Below are 15,729 nucleotides of genomic sequence, written 5' to 3' on the forward strand. Positions count from 1 at the left end.
TTGTCATTCGATTTGATGTACAGACTATTCGGTCCGACCACCGGTCTGTACATTTTCTCCCTGCCTACCTTTGTGTTCATGTCATCGATAACGATTTTGACGTCCCGATGCCCATCCATCGCATGTTTGCCCCAGATTTGCATAGGACGCTTCTTCTTCGTCATCAGGTCACCCTTCGTGTGGGCAGTGCACGTTGATGATACTATAGTTGAAGCAACCACTTTTTATCATCAGCTTGCATCCTTGCGCTAGTTGGCTACCACCAAATCATGCGTTGGCGCATCTTGCCCAGCACTATGACGCCGATTCCCAGCTCGTTGGTGGTGCAATAGCTTTGGTACAAGGTAGCCGCTCGATGCCCGCTTTTTCACACTTTTTGCCCTCTTTAGCAAATCTCCTGCAGCGCCTCAACGTCGAAGTTGCGGGGATGTAATTTATCGTAGATTACCCTGTCGCAACCTGCGAAACCCGGCGACTTGCATTTTCATGTTCCAAGCTTCCGATCGTGATCCTTTATTCGTCGCTTAGGTCGTTGCCGATTGTATCGAGTCGTATTATCTCTTATGTCGTTCGTGATTATTGGTTTTACAGGCGGCTTATTAGGCCTGCGCAAACAACCTGTCTCCTCGGAGGGCTATCCTTTCAGGTCTGTTTGAGGTCCCACCCAACACCAGGACTTGGCTAGTGCGCTTTAGGCTTTGGCGTAGCATTCTTGCGGATGCATGCACCTTTCAAAAAAAAATTAACAGAGCCCATTGTCAAACTCCACATATCCTAGGGAAGTTCCACAATCCACAGTGACCTGAGGAAGGATCGTGAAGCCCTTGGGCATAGTCCCTACTGCCCCCCCCCCCCACATTTATGAATTGGACAATTGTAACTTCGACCTTTTGTATCTTGGACCTTTTGTCCAAATTATCTTTTTGGATTTTCTGACTTTCGATCTTACAATCCTACAAAGGGAAAATTCGGGCTTAGAAGGAGTATCCAAAGCACAAGCTACTGTTAGGCCAAGGTTTTTTGGTCCTGGTAGATCATAATAGGCATAATGCCGATTAGCTTGGAAGCATATTTCTGCCTTCTTTATGGCTTAGGCTGTTTATTAGTGACGTCTATTATGCCTTACGACGCATATCATAAATTCTCTTTCTATAGCATGAATTAGTCCAGAAAATGCGAAGAGTAAATTACTTTCTGCAATATGATGCCATTGAAGAAGGAAAAAAATATTCCGGACAAATGCGATTTAAGCTTAGCTTTGCTTGATTGACTGTACACTTCATAGCTGCGAATCGTGATTGGCCGACAAACTACAAATATGTACAGCTCACCAATTGTATGGCTTTCTTGGAATTAGAAAACTATTTTCACTATACATGCTTTGGAGTTTCAGTATTCACAGTCAATATAGGATTAGGAGAAGAAAATAAGTTCAACACTCATTGCTGCAAGAAACCGAAAATTCCTCTGCATCTCCGTGAGCGTCACAGGAAAGGGATAGTTGGTTAGATGAGAAGGTAAACCAAAGGAAGTCGCCTTGTTAAGCGACTAAATAATTATTATGTTCGAAGTTATGTTGAAGTAATATACTCATCCGCACGAAGCCGAACCAAACACTTCTTTAATCACGTGATCTTTCTGCGTCCAATATAAAAGACGAGCAAACACGCACTAAGGTTTTACTTTCTCTACGGTGCGCGCTTGATCAAACTGATCGCACTTCTACCTGCATAAACAACATGTAATACATATGCACGACCCAACCACTTAAAAAATAACTTCACTATTCCGCGACGAGAAAAAAAATCTATTCCGGACAAATGTGAATGAAGATGGAACAAGTAATCATTCACGTTTTGCATGATGCCAATAGAGGAACAAATCAACTTGACTAAACGATTGGTTCGTGCAATTGATACATTCGGGCCAGTCATATTGGTCCACTCGGACAAATGGTCTTTTCGGTCTATTAGAGCGAATGGAATTTGACCGTTTGTCATTAGTGTTAGAACCTATAGGGCCTACGTTGAAGATCTCCATCCTGGGCGGCTGTTTGCTTCAGCCAAGACCTGGGCCTAGGTCAGATTTCTATCAACTGCTTTTATTGATGTAGGAACATTTTTCAAATAGGTGTAACTGTATTTGACCTTGAAATTTTAAACAACTCATACTCTCTTTATTCAGCACATTTCGTACAACTGACATTACTACCAAACAGATCGTTATTTATTCCTTCTGTTTGCTACTGTAGCATTAAATGGCCAAGATAGTTCGAATTAAAACCACAATCGCCATTTCAAAAATCAAGTTGAGAATCAATTACACCCATTTGAAAAAAAGTACCTTGATTTGTTATTGAGGCTTCGTCGCCAGTCCAGTGCTTGCTTGGATATTTCGTCACGAGATACAGTTGTGACGTCACCAGGACCCAATTATAAAAAGTAGACATCGGTAGATACATACAGCTTCTTCGTGATCTCTGCTGATACACACCAAGTTCACTGGCGTATAACAACACACTTGTTCACGTTTGAGTTGAGTATTAGAAATGTGGTGCGATGACTTTTCGGATTGGATCTACAGGATCTCCTAGTCTCCTAGACTTTGCAGAGGTTATTCATGTTAAACCTTCAAATATTTGATACTGTTGACGTTGATGATTAGACTCATCGAAGATGAAGGTCGTCTATCTTCCTCTGCATATCAGAGAACCGTACCGGAAAGTGAAAGCGGAGATAGAATTCAATTTCTGGAGTGGGAAATTACCCAGATGATGTCAGACAAAGCTCCGTTATGCAAAACTCTGCAATAAAAGGCTCGTTGCGCTTCAAGAACGCCGAAACTTTCTTGTGTCTTTGAGCGCCTCGTAGAATTTTGTGGTTCAGACGATCGAACGCTTTTTTGTAGTCAATGAATACCAAATAGAGGCTCTTGGAATTCGTTAACTTGCTCCAGATTGAAACGGAGCATGACAATATGGTCCAAACATGAACTTCCGGGCGGAATCCTGCCTGCGGCCGTCGGAGAGTAGTGTCTATTTTCTCCTGTAACCGATTTAAGATACCTTGGCACAGAACTGTGAAACAATGCACAATAAGATGATGCTTCACCAATTGTCACACTCAGTCAGATCCATTTTTGTAAAATTTATTTAGTTTCCTTTCACTTCAAATTATTGAAGACTTTGAGAACGGCTCCCTAGTCACCTTATCTGGATTTCAACTGGATTAGATATTAAACAAAATGAAGTATACACAATGCAAACAGCTGTCATATTACCGGCATCACTGCTCAACAAATTTCTCACACTACACTCTCCTCTGAAAATCGCGACCACTGAGAAGAGCGTTGCACATATAAGCAGTTTATTGAACAAACGGAACCAGCGCCACAAACAGCAACAACATCAATCATTCTCGACACAGACGGCACAAGACACGTACGGTTAAATGCCATTTTTCGCTACTCATTTATTACCCCAGTGCAGGTGCCAGATGATTTCTATTCATCACTTTCATCACGTCTGACATTGAACGACCCGTTGTAACTAATCACTGGATGATAATCACCTCAAGGCCACACTAGCAGATTTCTACACTTCTCAGTGCGATATGGTTTCGTTATTGATGCCACCTCGAGCACGTATCAATCACACTACCATGACTATGGAGAAGGAACGCGACGAGCACAAAGCCCCAACTACCTACTTAGTAGTGAGCGAGACATTTTGCTACACATAGCTACAGACACATGAATGACCTTAAGGTCATCCACTTTTCTCTAGGAACTGGTCCTGCGCTAGGATCCAGCCCCAGAGGACACAGAGAGCGAGCGGGAGAGCGAGGAGTACCTTTCCGGGTGGGGCCGCTTGGTCCGGTAGGGAGCCATCCTCGTTCGCAGCACCACTCGTAGCTTGCTAGCGATAAGCTTGAACATTTCCATGCACTGCTGATTAGCGCCGATTTTTGTCGTAGATTTCCGATAGAACACTGATTCTTCAAATTTCGATTACAGCATCACTCGCCCGAGAGCGAAATCGCACTGGTCAGACGGGTTCGAATTTCAGTGATGCCTGGCATCGAAAACAAAGCGAACATGGATATAGGCAAGATCGGGGAGGATTACCGCTATGAAACTGTACTGCGGGCTCACACACCTTTTGCACAATTCGGGCGAAGGGACGACACTTCCTGGTAGAAGGGTGAACGAGCAACATACACCAAAGCACCCGGACGGACGACGGCACGAAAACACACTTCACTTGCTTCGCAGGGATTCCTATCGAACGTGATCCAACGCGGGTTAACACACAGATCGTAGCTATCACATTCAGAACGCGAAGTTTTTGGCACACGCGGATTTATTCTTCTATTTTATGGACACCGACCGACCGAATGAACACGGGATGATCTTATTGGGTGGCAGTACCAGCAACGACTTACGGATGTGGGCAGCCGATCGGACGACAGCCGCACACAACTGTCGCGGTTTTTAGAAGTGAATGAGTAGACAGAGCAGACTGGTTAACGATAATTTTAAATATGCGAAAATTTTGAAAGGAAATTTACCTAAGATGGTTGTGGTTCTTATAAGGGTTTAATCTCAACCATCATCTCCTCATGACTTTTTTGTGGGATAAATTTCCTCACAAGAGCATTTAAGGATAGCCGAGCAATACACATGTTGTAAACAAACACCCGTGACCTATGTACGATCAAATCAAGTCGTATTTCAGTTGCTGCAGTAGAATCTGACTGAACTATGCTACACGGGTTCGATTATTTATTAATAATGTGTACTCTGTTGCCCACTCATACAAGGTAGGACTAGAAGCTCTTTGTAAAGAATACTTTCAATCATAATCTCTCAGCATTTGTGGCCTAGTTCTAGAAATATGTTTGAATATGTTAATTTGTCCCATTGTGGGCTTCGTGGCCGTGCGGTTAGCGACGTCAATCGTCTAGACGCATGTACTATGGAGTGTGGGTTCGATTCCCGCCCCGGTAAGGAGGAAACTTTTCGTTATCGAAAAATTCTCCACTGGTCCACTGGGTGTTATATCTGCGTTGTCTCATGCTAGGTGTTTAAGTGTTCAGTCTGTACGACCTCTGGTCGAAGACGGTGTTCCTGTCTAAGATTGTCACCTAATAACTTCTATGGGAGAGCTCGAAATCTACTTAACCTTCTTTTCAAGGTCGATAAAAACGTTTTTTTTATGTCTCTGTTTTTTGTGAATTAGGAATAAATAGTCTATTTTTCCAAATCTAAAAATTGCTCATATTTGCATCACAAATTGTGATATCTGATTGTGATATGAAAATCTCATGTACTCATCTCAAGAACGCAAATTGGTCACTTCCGATAGTATTAATCAAAAACGCAACTCAACGGTTTTGATCCGGTCTAACGCAATAAACGGTGTATGTCGATTACCTTGGAATGAGCAGAAGCGCTTTAAAACGCCTGGTGCTGAAGACGCATGTGGTCCGCACGAACAGGTCCATCATTGTGTGAGTTTTGGGGTGCACTTTCTCTCTATCGAACACACTCTTTCAGTACCGGTCCGGCGAATCGCGATGACGACGCTGTAGTCGATATCGGTGTCGCGAAGAAACGTGGGTGTTGTTCTGTCACACAAGGCAGTGAACCACCACCTCTGGATTTTATTTTATCAATGCTTGCACTAACACACCACACTGGGGCCACTGATGGGGACCGGTTCCTGGGGAGAGCGAAAAACTCGCTGGAGAGCGAACTCTCTTGTGTTGTGTCTGTGGATGTGTTGGCGAGTTGATGACGGTTCGAGTCTTGGCTTAGTGGGGAGCTCGACAGGTGTCCTATCGTAAGCGAAGCTATTGTAGAGGGACTGTTTGTTATGATTTTGATTTATGTAGGAGAATGTGGTATGAGGAAGAAGAGAGAAAACAGTTTTCACGGTCAGTTTTGTTTCGGCTTGTTACAGTAATAATAAAAATAAACACACTCTCCGGCAATTAACAGCTTTGCGGCTTGCAGTTGGGTCCATGGATGAATTTGTGCATTTGAGATGCATTTCTACTGTGGCAGACATACAATGTTATTCACTGATTTGAATAAGGATAATGATAGTAAATATTTATTATTAACTATTACATTTTTTTAAAATTATTGTTCATAAGACTTATTATTCAATTTTTTTGTCAAATTATTAATTATAAATACTCTTTGTGCAGATTTTGCCGTTTTATTGGAATGTGAGGTTCCAACTTTATAAAGATTAGCCATTTAGGGTAAATCGGTATAATGCGCTCCACCTGACCAAAACACCCCCTTTGATTTCTAGCAAACTATAACTAACCAAGGGTAAAAATAAGTTGGTACAATTAAATATTTGTAAAACCATCATACTATGTGAATGTGGAAGTATCTTTGTATTACATAATGAAAATAATAGCAAAATAAAAAAAGTTACAGTTTTGATGTAACTTTCAATTATTGTTTGCACAACATTCTAGAGCGACGCTGGCATACTGTCCGCAAAACTTGCACTGGAACACTCAGTTGGGCAACAAAATAACTTCCCTCAGTGGTTAATATGATAAAAAAAAACCAGATTAATCCACCTAGTGTTGGTGGTGCCTTTCTCGCATTTAGTTAAGACACCAACATTATATGTGGTTTATATGGTCCGATGTACCATTTTCTTGATAACTTTTAAACGCAATGACCGAACGTTTTAAAATTCAATAGTGATCAACAAGGCTTTGTCCCCTGTCGAATGAAACTTGTTGCGAGAAAATCGGTTAAGGATTACTATACGAAAAGTTGTCTAATTTTTTTATAGCTTTTGTGCACACACATACACACATACATACACACGGACAGACAGACATGTGCTAAGCTCGTTGAGCCGAGTCGATTGGTATATAATACTATGGATATCAGAGGCTTCTATAAAAAGTTCGTTTTCGGAGTGAAATGATAGCTTTTCGGTACAACTTAGTTGTACGAGAAAGGCAAAAAATGTTTTTATCTTCAAAAATGTAACGTTTTTCGAAAATATGTTTCACTGGTCAAAACGCCCCAATGTAGGCAAGACGATATGCCCTTACTAAATGGACACAAGCGCGGCGAGCCTGCAGCAGTTGCATCCAAATGATACGGAAACTATGTAATTCAAACCTGCTTAAATGGACTTATGTTGTTTTTTTAATATCAAGTACATAGGGGTATTGTGGCGATATATGAAATACTAATAAAGGGCAATGAAACGTCTTTGGTTACGGTGGGGCGTTTTGCCCATTTTTCCATTTTTCACGACTTTTAAAAAAAGCTTTATTACTGATGGTCGTGGGTTCGAGTCCCATCGAAGGAAAGTAGTTACCTCCAATACATTTTTTAAATCATAATCTTCCACAGAATGAGTGATGCATTTGCGACTTTTTGGACTACCAAATGGGGAGGGTCGTTTGGCCGAAACCCATTCGGCCTAAAGCAATTTGGCCGAATGTCACTAGGCCGAAAGTTGTTTGACCGAAAGGAAGGGTCGTTCGGCCGAAAGAGTCATTTGGCGGAAAGGGTCATTTGGCCGAAAGGAACATTTGGCCGAAAAAGTTGTTTGGCCGAAAGGTTTATTTGGTCGAAAGGGTCATTTGGTCATAAGGGTCGTTTGGCCGAAAGGGTCGTTTGACCGAAAGGGTCATTTGGCCGGAAGGGTCATTTGGTCGGAAAGGTCATTTGGCCGAAAGGGCCATTTGACCGAAAGGATCATTTGGCCGAAAGGGTCATTTGACCGAAATGGTCATTTGACCGAAATTGTCATTTGACCGAAATGGTCATTTGGCCGAATCGGACTTTTGACCGAATGAGACATCGAATCGAATAGGGTCGAATCGGACATTTGAAAACTGAGAAATTAGGAGTAAGAAGAGAGACTTCTCAATTTTTATTCCTCAATTCTCACTTCTCATTGTAAAAAACGAAGAGAGCGAAGTGAGAAGTGAAACGTCTCACTACTCACCTTGCGCTACTCACTTTTTACAGCGAGAAGTGAGAAATGAGGAGTGAGACGTCTCACTTCTCACTCTTCATTTTCTTTTCTCACTGTAAAAAAGTGAGATGCGCGAAGTGAGTAGTAAGACGTCTTCAAAAAGCCTATTCAACAACAACAACATTAGTTTGACAGTTAAAGTACGAGCTGGGAGGGAGAAACAGATACGAAAAATGTGTGTATCAAGCCGAGCTGAAATCTAGCTGTCTGTGTGAGCCGAACACAAAACTCACGGCAAGCAAATTTTTGAAGGCAATATAACAACAAAAGGCAATATTTTTCAAAATAAAACTTTTAATTAGGTTTGATTATGCCAAACCAGTCCAAGCAACAAAAGATCCACAAAAAACATTTCACATAGGTACTCATGCAACCGTGATTTATTTTTATTTTAATATAGTAAAGTTTAGGAAAAATGGCAGAAAAAAACATTTTTGTTTTGAGTGCTTACATAAATTATGTTTCGCTTCCAAAGAAGAGTTAGACTTTGATGAACGCATCGATCCATAAAAGCATGCGCACGTTTCTGATGTAGACGGTTATTAACCTTAAGGGACTCGCACCGCTGTAAAAAGTACAACACCTTCGAAAAAAGCACGCATGTAGCTCACAAGAGCGACTGCGTGAGTGATCCAGGACCATGCGAGTCCCGGAAGGTTAAGAAACGAAGTGGTTGATTTGCATTTCGTATTTATTAGATCTGCTTTATTTGACATTACAAAACATTATCCAGGAACTTTACTATTACCCGACGACAAATTAATATAGTTTAGTAAGTAAAAATCAAAGAATGAAGATTAACATAAGGGAGATCATACTCACTGACGCGACGGAGCCATTGGTGGATCCCTCTCGTCGCAAGCACGCTGTAATTCTCAAAGACAGTGTTCTTGCGCCAAGTAGTGCTATATCAAATAAAAATAACTGACACCGCCAGTGATCAAACTTCACTGCTAGATAAATGTAAAGGGCTTAAAAAATAAAAATACACTTTGCTGTTTATATTGAACGCATTTACAGGCGACAAAATTATTGACATAGTTATGGCCACGCTTTTTCACTGCATACTCCTGTGTGCATCAATACAGCGATGCCAGATTGCTTACCCATTAATTGCGTAGATTCACTCAAAATGTTTGGCTGGCCCTATTTCGGCGCTCCTCCACAATTCTAGTATACAGGGCATTACACGAAAGATCTCTAATTTTTCTCAACGCATAAACTCCTAAAGGAGTTTCCATCCATTTTTTACTAATTCCTACATATTCCTTCGGAAATTTCTGTAGGAAAAGCTCAGTAAGTTCCGTAAGGCATTCTTCCGGAAATTCGTTCAGAAATTCTTCTAAGGATTCTTAAAGGAAATCTTCCAAAAATTTCTTGAATGTTTTTTTTTCAGAAATTCCTACAGGAAATTATTCAGAAATAATTTCATCAATTCCCAGGGAAATCGCTACAGTGTAAATTCCATTTCTTCGGAAATTTATCCAGTACTTCATTGGGAATTTCCTCCAGAAATTTAAGACGAAACTCTAGGAATATCCGAACTTTATATAAAAGGAATTTCTAAATGATTTTGTACAAGAATTTTCAAAATTCTTGAATTCAATTTCCTCTATAGATTTCTATGGAAAATTCTCTAGAAATTACTCCAAAAATAAATCCAAAAAATTCTTGAGAAATTCCTCCAGATATTCCTTTGAAAGCCCAAAGAAGGACTTCTAATAGTTTTTTCGAAATTTCCCTTAGAATTTTCTTCTGAACTTCCTTCAGCATATTTCTTTTGGAAAACCTTACGGAATTTTATATGGATTTGTTACATTTTTTAGAGGATTACCCGTAGATACTTTCGAAGCAACTTCTGGAGAAATTTACAAATGCTTTTCCGAAGGTATGGGAAAGGTCAATGGAATTACTGGCGGATTTTTGTTTATTATTTGGAACTCTTGGAGGAGCTCTCGAAAGTATTTCTGGAGGAATTTGCAAATTAATGTTTGAAAGATTTTCCGAAGAAGAACCCGAGCAGATTTTCGAAAAGTATTCCTAAAAGAATTTCTGAGAAAGTTGCCTAATAAATTTCCGATGGAGTTTCTAAAAGAAATTCATTTAAAAAATCCATGTTTTCTTCTGTGCGTACTATGTTTAATGAATTAAATTAAGCCGATACAAATATCAAAATAGAATATGTCACCCCTCGGATTTAAAGCAATAAAGCAATACAATTTTCAGAAAATTTGAAGCGTTTTCTAAACTGTCTCTTACAAATCAAGTACGACCTGCTGAAGAAATGCATGTTTCAAATTTGGATTCAAGACAGTGTCCCCGTACAATGTTAATAACTGATGATTACACTCACAGATACTACAATTGAAATTCAAAGTACGCTTTAAAAGAAATCCGTAGATTTTCGCAGAAAAAAAACCTTCGATTCCTTAAATCTATGGAAATTTCAGTTGGTCTGGCTTCGCTGCATCGGTATATTTGTTTCCGAAATGTTATTGCCTAAAACCATTAAATTATGCATCATTACAAGGAATTGAAATCCAAAATTACCCCAAAAAACGTCAGCTTCCTGTTAAAAAAATCAACAGCAATAATCACCAGTCAGTTTGATGACACCTAGCCAAATGCAATATACATATGTCAGAAAATGCTAAACTCCACAAAGAAGGGTGATTTGAAACGTCATTCAAGGGACATGCAACCCAAGCAATTCCAAAAGTTAAGTTTGGATCCTGAAGAAGAAATTGAAGAAAGTGAACCGAAACCCAAGAAGATAGCAAAAATGTCAGCCGAAATTGATGTAAATTTTTTTCAATAAAACCTGTGTCAAAATGGGGACATATGGTGGCATACCTTTGTTTGTGTTGAAAAAACAGGTATATGTGATATATTGCACAAAATTCAAGTTGCTCTCAAAATAAAAATCAATCGAAATAATGTACCTATCATTCAAATCGCATGATTGAAGATTAATTAAGTTCAAGTTTTTATGTATTACAATATTTGAAAGATGGTAAAATAACCACTTGGACTTGTGGATATCAAAGTGGCTCAAACAGAGGAGAATTTGTGGCAAGAAGTTATAACCATTCTGACCAAGTTTGATATAGGATTAGATCAAGTTTACTCAATTACGACGGATAACGGAGCAACTTTGGAAATATCGATAGTGATCGAGAAATGAACAATTGATCCGATAATTGTGAACATGAAAACGGCTGTAAGTAAGAAAGAAGCTAGTTTTAGCAGTGATGAGGATTCCGAATCGATTGACGATCTGACGACATGGGCACTGTAGTTCATTCAAAATTAATTGCCTATATTCCGGATATTAAGCTATTCGCTATGCCTGAAACATGTGACAGATTCAGTTAAAAAAATGTTGGGGGATAAGCACTTCCTTCGGTGGGCTTTGATCTCACGAAACCAGTACACTAGACAGGTGCTTTCCCTACTAAGCTTCGAAGGACCTCCTTCGTCCTTCGGTTGTAGCTTAGTCCGCTTCTATGTTAGACGGAGTTCGATGTGCGGCACATACATTACACAATTAGCAGTTCATGATGTCATAAGATCCCCAAGGTTCAAGCCGCAGATGCAGCTCATCAAAAACAATGCATCTACACTTCGCACTAGTAAATGGCGGCGTATCTTCAAAGTAAACCGAAAGCCAATTGCAACACTCGAATGTGATACACGATGGAAATATCGAATATTTTTCGTAAGCATTTCAACTGGTTTACTCGGCAACGGTGAAGCTGCAAACCGAATTCATAATCAAAGGTGATTTCTATTCAATTTGGTTGACATGTCGCATTCCATTGAAAGAAGTATCGCTACCTTTGACGAAAAGCTTGCTGCAAGCGATGTGGTAACAGATTTTTTTTGAGGACAATGTTCCTTGCTGCAACCCTCGAATTAATTATGGAGGAAGTGAACTCATTACACAACTAGAGAAGACTACTGCGAAGGTTTGCTAACAAACAAAATATTAATTTTTAATTAGGGGGGTGTTTTCATCCGCAAATAAATTATCAATTCGGTAAATTAAGTAGAGCCTGAATAGCAACATAAATGCAATATTGGCTGTATTTGCTGAACGTTTGGAAGAACATGAAGCATCGCTTTTCGAATCGCTCTATTAACCACGGTGAGGAGCTTCGAGATAAGCGATTACCGGTTTTTAAGATAGAACAGATGTGACGTATGAAACCAACAGAAATTCCTCTTCATTTAAAGAATATCCATAAAAAATAACACGATCCTAGAGTAGGGAAGATTCCGGAAACGTGGCGATACACACACTTTTTTTTTCTTAAATTTAGAAGGTTTGTTCAGGGGATAACTAGAATGTCGTTCAAATTTGAACAAATGATTCATTAAATGTCAAACTTTTAAAATGTTCTGACCAAATTTCAAAGTAGAAACCTACAGGGACCTTAATTTTCCCTTATTACCTCGGTTTTACATTTCATCAAGCTTCTTGTTGATCGATTGATTCGAAATACTCATCAACATCGTATTTCTAAGTCTCTTCCCATACAGAAGACTGTTTGCTTTTACAGTAATATCCTGATTTTATCATTCCCTGGCGGTGTTGGTAAAACACTCATAAATCTTAATCAACGAGCGCTCCCGTGCGAACGAAACCGTCTGCGATTTTAAAGGTATGCATCACGCTTGAATTTTTCATGCTAAAACGCATCATTTCATTCATTTATCAAAAAATCATTTTGGTTTAAAAACGCATTTGAAATCAATTTGGGGCAATTTATTGCTTATACATAAAAGAGTGTCTAATATTTTATGCGACAAACGTCAATTCGCTGTTTTTACCGAAGGAGAACAAAAGAAAACCTACGATGATTCAAATGGATGATTCAACTCATCCATGAGTTTTTAGGTGCTGAGTTGGTTGCGTTTCAACTCACGCTTGATTTTAATCATCCATGAGTTTTGAGATTTTGAGTTTTTACCAACACTGCCCCCTGGGTGATAAAATAGGGAATGTGACAAAATCGAAAAAAAAATTTCAATTTTTTGATTAGTTTTACAAATGAATTAGTTTATGCCTTGGAAATGCAAAATGCGTGAACGCAAATATACTCTATTACCAATATAGTCCACTCTGGCTGATTTAGAGAGACAACACAGTAGCGCTGCGGTGTCACAAAAGGCAATCAGTGTAGTGAAGAGACATTCCGAGGGGTGCTTATAACGTATTATTCAATATGCAACATAACATTTCGAAATAATATGCTAGAAATCATCACATGACCCCATTTTTAAATCTTAGTTTAAAAATAAAATTTCGAAAAATGTAATTCAAATGTTCAAAAATTGTGAAATTAGTGTAATTTTTGCAATAACACACCCCTTGGTTATCGTTTTCAGGCGTTAGTTACCTTTTGTGACGCAAGATGGTGTGAATGTGCTGTCTCTTGCCTAATATATGGAGAAAAGATATTTTAGTTACTATATAAAGATTGTCGCTTCGGTTCCCTTTGTTCTGCTGTCCGGAACATGTTGGGTACCAAGCTGTCAAATCGTATGGATTTTCCTTCTTTGACATTTAGCTCCCCTATCCTCGCCAGCAAAAGATGTTCCGGACAGCGACGACAGCGACCATTTTTATCTAGTACCTAAAATATCTTTTATATGGAGATTTACGAAGTGGACTTTATTGTTAATATACTATATTTGGTGAACGGTACCCGTTATAACTTGTTGAAAAGGCTTACAAATTTTTGACAGTTACACAGAAATCATTCGTAATAAACCAAAGGCGGCGAGAGTTAATTTAATGAAAATCATTATTATGTTTGGGTTTGTTTACGAAAATAAAAAGAACGATTAAAATTTTTGAATTTTTGGTGGTGGCAAAATCGGGTCAAAAACGTGATAAAAAAGGGACGTGTTAAAATTGAGTCGAAAACGTCATAAAATGGAGGGTAGACAAAATCAGGGCAACACTGTATTGCGTCTTCCTTGAAATGTTCTGCAACATTTGTCAAATATACAATCTATGAACACATTGCACAGTGGTCCAGGTAGCATCCAAAGCGGTAATAAGTTGTTCAAGCCGAACATAGCAGAGATAGAAAAAAAATTGTTCTACAAAGTTGCTCCTAACGGTGAGGGGCTTATTGAGGTTTTCATAAAAATTAGGGTGGGCCACATTTGAAAAAATTAAATATAAAACTTTTTCATTTGCAGAGATACGGCTATACAATGTTCCGCGAAGTTATAGTTCAGCCAGATTCCAAGAATGTTGCTAAAAAAATTATTTCTCTAGCTCTTAAATTGACTGATTTAGAGCAATTTTCCCAAGTTTACTTAGGGTGACCCTCAAAAAAACAATTTTTTTGCTCTAACTTTTTTGTTTCAAATTTCTCAGCAATGTGATGTTCAGAGCACTTTTTGTGCTTTGCAGGGCGCAACTTTTCATGGACTTAGCGTTGCCATATCTCATACGGATCAAAAGTTATTGATTTTTTTCTTAGAAAAAAACGTTTTCTTCTAACGGCTGTATCTATGAATGACGCAAACACTTTTTTCCATCTGTTTTCTCGACCTTATTCTACTACTTTCAGGCTTCATTTCAGGGTGTTTACATTGAGAGGATAATTGAAAATAACCCCATGTTATTGCAATGAAAAATTACCGTTTTTTTTCATTTTTAAGCACTAATTTGCTATTTTTAAGTGTTTTGCTTCCATGGCTTACTTCGTGATATGGCAAACGCCACATCATTTTGTTATAGAGCCTGAGCAGAAGCTAATATCTTGAAAACAGCAGTTTTATGAACTTGATATGAATAAGAGGTAACATGACAAAAAATAATAACAAAAATTAATATCCAAAATAAATACTTTAGGCATAACATTATCAGATATTTTAATACAAAACAAAAAATAATTATGTTTTGCCTTTGATATTATAATAACAACATATGTTATGCTTTGAATATTTTGTATATTACTTTTTGTTATTTCGTATCTTATACATGTCAGTAATTTTCGCTGAGACCGAGCCACTATTTGCACGAGGTCTTTGAAAATGCCCAAATTTATGTTCATTAGAATGCTTTCGGCGAGTTTATTAGGAATCCGAGTTAATTTTTTCAGAAAGTTGGACCCCTCGTTAGTTATGGACGAAATCACTTTTATGGATCCTTCGATTTTGTCAATTCTTGATTCACCAAAACTGTCATAACTCCAACATTTCTCAACCGATCTTATGGATCAGCATATCGTTGGAAAGAGGAAGAGTGTATCCTCAATTTGCAATAATAACAATGGGGCAGCCATATTGGATTTGGTATTGGAATAAAGTTTTGAGCCTTCCAAATAAATTACTGCTGTAGACGTGCTCTTCATTTTCAAAATATATTTGGCATAGAATAGTGTATGAAATCAATGAACTGATGTCGTAGTCTCATATTGTTTGTATAAATAATGTTCTTTCGTCAGATGGGCCTTAAAAAATAGTTTGGTGAATCGTACAAAACTTTTGATAGAAAAAACATACACCTGAGATATTAGCTTCTGCTCAGGCTCTATAACTAAATGGTGTGGCGTTTGCCATATCACAAAGTAAGCCATGGAAGCAAAACACTTAAAAATAGCAAATTAGTGCTTGAAAATGAAAAAAACGGTAATTTTTCATTGCAATAATATGGGGCTATTTTCAATTATCCCCTC

At 38.6% G+C, this 15,729-nt stretch overlaps 1 protein-coding gene across 4 annotated transcripts in view; it reads right to left on the reverse strand.

The window, feature by feature from the left end:
- LOC134212636 (nocturnin) overlaps nucleotides 1-15,729 on the reverse strand; it is a 106,352-nt gene that overhangs the window by 21,275 nt on the left and 69,348 nt on the right. Inside the window, exon 2 of one of the 4 annotated variants that reach the window (XM_062690658.1) lies at nucleotides 5,434-5,866. The exons of 2 other annotated variants lie outside the window; for them this stretch is intronic. In XM_062690658.1, coding sequence (XP_062546642.1) covers nucleotides 5,434-5,507 — 74 coding nt within the window. In that variant the 5' untranslated portion in view covers nucleotides 5,508-5,866. Of the gene's footprint in view, nucleotides 1-3,850; nucleotides 4,047-5,433; nucleotides 5,867-15,729 lie in introns of those variants that run through there. One more of the 4 variants, XM_062690656.1, reaches the window with a different exon arrangement.

The sequence above is a fragment of the Armigeres subalbatus genome, chromosome 2, assembly GCF_024139115.2.
Source record: "Armigeres subalbatus isolate Guangzhou_Male chromosome 2, GZ_Asu_2, whole genome shotgun sequence".
Taxonomy (NCBI): domain Eukaryota; kingdom Metazoa; phylum Arthropoda; class Insecta; order Diptera; family Culicidae; genus Armigeres; species Armigeres subalbatus.